Source organism: Limulus polyphemus, unplaced genomic scaffold, assembly GCF_000517525.1.
Source record: "Limulus polyphemus unplaced genomic scaffold, Limulus_polyphemus-2.1.2 Scaffold7997, whole genome shotgun sequence".
In the NCBI taxonomy this organism is placed as follows: Eukaryota; Metazoa; Arthropoda; class Merostomata; order Xiphosura; family Limulidae; genus Limulus; species Limulus polyphemus.
Window position 1 is genome coordinate 10,266 of NW_013673607.1, and position 6,075 is coordinate 16,340.

General features: G+C 34.0%; 1 protein-coding gene across 1 annotated transcript in view; it reads left to right on the plus strand.

Annotated features, from left to right (window-relative positions):
* Window positions 1-6,075, plus strand: part of LOC111083041 (annexin B9-like) — a gene marked incomplete at its 3' end in the record, with an annotated part of 21,525 nt that overhangs the window by 1,353 nt on the left and 14,097 nt on the right. The window contains exon 2 of the mRNA XM_022379250.1: window positions 4,896-4,971. Within this exon, the coding sequence (XP_022234958.1) occupies window positions 4,896-4,971 (76 nt within the window). The remainder of the gene's footprint in view (window positions 1-4,895; window positions 4,972-6,075) is intronic.

Sequence of the window (6,075 nt, forward strand, 5' to 3'; positions counted from 1 at the left end):
TGGTTTGGTGACACAGAAGAGACTTCTTAGTGAGGCTGTATCTGTTGAATTATAAAATGAACTAATTAAATGGACTGACATTTGGTTTGGTGCCACAGAAGAGACTTCTTAGTGAGGCTGTATCTGTTGAATTATAAAATGAACTAATTAAATGGACTGACATTTGGTTTGGTGCCACAGAAGAGACTTCTTAGTGAGGCTGTATCTGTTGAATTATAAAATGAACTAATTAAATGGACTGACATTTGGTTTGGTGCCACAGAAGAGACTTCTTAGTGAGGCTTGTTATCTCTTGAGAATGTTAGTTTGTAGTGAAGTGATAGTTTAAAATAAGATAACCTAAAAGGGCCATTGTTATCCTTTAGAAGGAAGTATAATTTTTGTCACCACTGATCAGTAGTGCCTACCTTCAACAGTACTTTCTTAAATTAAAAAAATATATATAGTTGTTCGATAAATCTTTACATTAAACAACCAACCAGTTTTATCAAACAAAAGGTGAGCTCGCTCTTCTTTAGAGCACAAACAAACCTTCATAGCACTACTGATAGTTTTTAAATTGTTCAATTTCCTAAATCCCCACAGTTAGAGTAATTCAAACCTCACCAAACACATTTATCTACTATATTCTGATAAGAGTATCTTGAGATAACTTGGTGTTGTTGTTGTATTTTGTGATAATTAATATGAATTGTTTGTATGTTTTTGTTTTTGATTTGTTTTCGGAGCATCAGTATTGGACCATTGATTTTTATATATAATGTAATATTAAGTTTAAAGCATACTAGTAAAAGGAAATAAAATCTTTACTTCAGAATATGACACATGACGAACAGTCTTTGTGCGAAGTTACTGGACAAATGTTATGTAATTTAACGCCTGAAATCCTGAACCTTCAGTCGGGGAATTCTGCTGCAAACGAAGTTCGACGACCCTACCTTTATCCTATGCTGTGCTCATAGATTTTAAACAAACAAGCACGTGACATTCTACGGTATACATTCCATAGACTGCTGTGACAAAAGGTAGCTTAAGTAGGACATCGACTTAGAAGACCTGTAAATCACGATATCAGTTGGTGGCCGAAGTGATGATTAACAATTATCCGTAAAATTTAGCGTCGGAAACACCACGTTTTCTTGTGCGGCTCTTTTGTGTGTTTATATATATATAAAAGATTGAGATTTTTAGATCGTATAATTGAGACCTTTCCTGTCTTCAGGGAAAATAATAAATAATTATGCAAATAATAGATATAATTAAGTGAAAGGGTTAGCATATAAAATGTACAATGAATTAAAATAACAGCAACCCAAACTCGAGCGTTATGCTTTTTCAGGAGAATAGTCAACTATTTGAAAGCGTTCGAATTTTTGAGGTTTTTTTGAAATTCATTAATTAAATGAAAATTATATTTTTAACTTAAATTATTGCTGCTCTCTGAAGATTAAATGTAAGTAACCATCATTAATGTTTCCCCCCTTGAGCTAATAAATGCTACATGACTTGAATATCGACCATTGGCTTCGAACAGTCTTCCATTTGTTTTCACCTGTTTCCCTTTGATTTGGCAATAGTGGCATCGTATAGTATGCTGCAGAGTGTCTTATAGCCAACTTTACAGCTGCTTGGAAAGGCAAGTTGAATCTTTCCGAGCCAGAGTGTCTTATAGCCAACTTTACAGCTGCTTGGAAAGGCAAGTTGAATCTTTCTGAGCCAGAGTGTCTCATAGCCAACTTTACAGCTGCTTGGAAAGGCAAGTTGAATCTTTCCGAGCCAGAGTGTCTTATGGCCAACATTACAGCTGCTTGGAAAGGCAAGTTGAATCTTTCCGAGCCAGAGTGTCTTATGGCCAACATTACAGCTGCTTGGAAAGGCAAGTTGAATCTTTCCGAGCTAGAGTGTTAATTTTCCTACTCAATTAAAAAAAATTCTTATCTGCTAATTAAAAGGATTAGGACACTTATGACGAACATTGATTATTTATTTAAAAAGGATAAACGTTTCGGAAGTCTAGAGATTCCATTATCTGAAGAAAACTATCAACAATTTACATTTTAACTCTTTGGACATAATTAAAATTACAATGGTACATTTAGTCTTAGTTAAACAAAAACAAAGTTAAAACAAGAAAATATAGTTAAATTAGGAGGAACGTCAATATTATTGTACATATTAAAAATGTGCAATTTAAATGAAGACTGCGCGTTATTTCGGTTATTATCTAACCTAACTTTCTGTGTGATGTGGAGGGTTTCTTTAATAAATAATTCCAGATCAGTGTTGGCCTTATAGAGGACAGTGAAATTAACTATGTTGGTGTCCCGTTTTTTCACTATGTTGGCGAATAGAAGAAGCACAGAAACTACTCAACATATTTACGTTTTAATGGAAGTTTTCATATGTTCATTGGCTCTGAATTTTGGATTTGCCAATATAGGAGGTTTTATAGTCTCCAAATGTGTATAGAGCTTGTCTTCCATAGATTGGTAAACAAGGCTTAACTCTGAAAACTCAATCTAAACACACAATTCATCGTTAATACCGCCCAAGTTCACCCCAGATTAGGTTTCAACCCCCACTAAAGACCGTACTTACGACATTCTCCCGGTTCCCCATTGCTGTTGGCTTGTATTTTTACATTCTAAATTCTCCAGTACTGGCAAATCCAAATGTCATCTGAAAGTCAGAGCCAATAAATATATGGGAAAATTCAAAAAACGTTGAGTAAACCATGTGCTTCTATTCGCCAACACATTGAAGAAACACGACACAAATACAACAGAGTTAACTTCACTATCCTCTATAAGGCCAATACTGATCTGGAATTATATATTACAGAAACCCTCCACATAAAAGAATATTATCTAACCTAAATAACACGAAGTCTTAATTTAAATTGCATATTTTTAGTATGAATAGTGTGATTGATGTTATTTCTACTTTTAAAAGTTTTCTTGTTCTGTCTTCTACTTTTGTTAACTTTCCAAGCGTTATTTTTTGGGGGTTTAATTATTGTTAAATGTAACATCGTAATTCTAATAATGTCCAAGGACTGATATAAATTGTTGATACTTTTCTTCAGATACTGAAGATAGAATCTGTACCGATTATATATTTAAATAAACAAACAATGTTGTTCATCTCAAGAGTCGTGATCCTTTTTATTACCAAACTTCGTATTCTTTCAAACATGTTGATTTCTTACCTGTTGAATCATGCGCAAGACTGAACTTCAATCAAGACTGAACTTCAAATGTTTCAGGTTTAGGGACAACAAACCCACGGTAGCTGCCTAAGACTGAACTACAATTGTTTCAGGTTTAGGGACAACAAACCCACGGTAGCTGCCTAAGACTGAACTACAAGTGTTTCAAGTTTACGGAAACAAACTCACGGTAACTGCCTAAGACTGAACTACAAATGTTTCAGGTTTAGGGATAGCAAACCCACGGTAGCTGCCTAAGACTGAACTACAAATGTTTCAGGTTTAGGGATAACAAACCCACGGTAGCTGCCTAAGACTGAACTACAAATGTTTCAGGTTTAGGGATAACAAACCCACGGTAACTGCCTAAGACTGAACTACAAGTGTTTCAGTGAAGGGGGTCTACCGGACTATATTGTGAACTAGTGTCTGGTTCTAACACCACAATAGTGAAGGGGGTATACCGGACTATATTGTGAAGTAATGTCTGGTTGTAACATCACAACAGTGAAGGGGTCTACCGGACTATATTGTGGAAGTAATATTCTGGTTGTAACACCACAACAGTGAAGGGGGTCTACCGGACTATATTGTGGAAGTAATGTCTGATTGTAACATCACAACAGTGAAGGGGTCTACCGGACTATATTGTGAAGTAGTGTCTGGTTGTATACATGCTCACTAACATTCTGCTTTGTGTTTGGTAGGTATAATATGATAAGGTTCTAGATGACCAAACGTAGCTTATACTAACCATAATGATAATTTTTCTCCTGGACACATCAGAATGAAATTAAAGTTTTTGAGGTATACAATTGTAGATTTTCTTTTTCTTTTCTCGTGGTTAACCACCAAAAGAAAAATAGGATATTTTAACGGTAATAATGATTTGAATTTCACACGACGACTTATGGCCTGATTTCATATGCTTGAAATCTGTCATAACCTCACGTTTCTATAGCAATGTAATAAACATTTATTGTCAGCTATGAATTTTTAATTTTCCAGTAATCAAAAAGCATATGACACATGAACAAGATGTGACTGAGTGAGAACATCCATAGTGAAAGGGTAACTGATGAGTAACGTGCGTGTTATAATATGAACGTACCTGTAAACCCAGTAAAGCGTGTAACATGCACAGAACCGAACACCAGGTTACCAGTTCAGAGCAACAGAGACCAACAACGTAAAACAGGCATCTCGAAAACAAAGAAATTTATACGAAATTGAAAAATAAAATAAAAGCTAGAAAATTGATATATGTGGTAAAGATGAGGGAGATGTTAAGAGCATGGCTGCACGACGGCTATCTGTGCTATGCCCACTACATGGATCGAACCGCGAAATACAGAATTATAAGTCCTCAAGCCGACTGAGTCACCGAGAAAAAACATGTAAAGTGTGTCTGAATATTTCTATAATTTTACAACCAAACAGAATGTAATTTAAACACGTAAAGTGTGTCTGAATATTTCTATAATTTTACAACCAAACAGAATGTAATTTTCTTCTAACCTGTATTGAAATTTTTCTACAAGTTGTTTTAAGTTTATTCTATGCTACGTTTTACCAAGAAACTAAAGATTCCAATGTTGAACTAATGGATTAAGTATTGATTGTAAAACATTCTCTCGTTTCTAGATAGATTTCGAGGAATATTGGTTTTATTTTATTTTTCTCACAGCCGACTATTGTTTCTCAACCCAATTTCAACGCAGAGAAAGCAGCAACCAAGCTACACAGATGTCTAAAAGGAATTGGTTAGTTTTACTTGCGTCTTCAATTTAAATAAAAGTAGTCTTACTAAATGTTTAGAAAAATTTACAACTGAGAAAAAAAAGTCCAATACATTCAATAAACTATTGTGTGTGTAAAAAAAACAGAGTTCAAAGAAGATTCTTGTTAACCACAATGTTAAAATAGATACCAGAGTTAAAACAAGGTCCATGTTAACCACAATGTTAAAATAGATACCAGAGTTAAAACAAGGTCCATGTTAACCATGGTGTTAGAAAAGATACCAGAGTTAAAGTAAGAATCATGTTAACCACATTGTTAAAATAGATACCAGAGTTAAAGTAAGAATCATGTTAACCACATTGTTAAAATAGATACCAGAGTTAAAGTAAGAATCATGTTAACCACATTGTTAAAATAAATACCAGAGTTAAAACAAGGTCCATGTTAACCATGGTGTTAGAATCATGTTAACCACATTGTTAGAAAAAAACAACTATTTCCATTCTATAAACAATTCATTGTTAGCCTTCTAATCTTATTCTGTATATGATTTACTGTTATCCAATTAATCCCTTTCTGTAAAAAAATCACTGTTATCCTGCTATTTCTATTCTGTGTACAATTCACTGTTATCCTGCTATTTCTATTCTGTGTACAATTCACTGTTATCCTGCTATTTCTATTCTGTGTACAATTCACTGTTATCCTGCTATTTCTATTCTGTATATGATTTACTGTTATCCAATTAATCCCTTTCTGTAAAAAAATCACTGTTATCCTGCTATTTCTATTCTGTGTATAATTCACTGTTATCCTGCTATTTCTATTCTGTATACAATTCACTGTTATCCTGCTATTTCTATTCTGGGTACAATTCACTGTTATCCTGCCATTTCTATTCTGTATACAATTCACTGTTATCCTGCTATTTCTATTCTGTGTACAATTCACTGTTATCCTGCTATTTCTATTCTGTGTACAATTCACTGTTATCCTGCTATTTCTATTCTGTGTACAATTCATTGTTATCCTGCTATTTCTATTCTGTGTACAACTCACTGTTATCCTGCTATTTCTATTCTATAAACAATTCACTGTTATCCTGCTATTTCTATTCTGTGTAC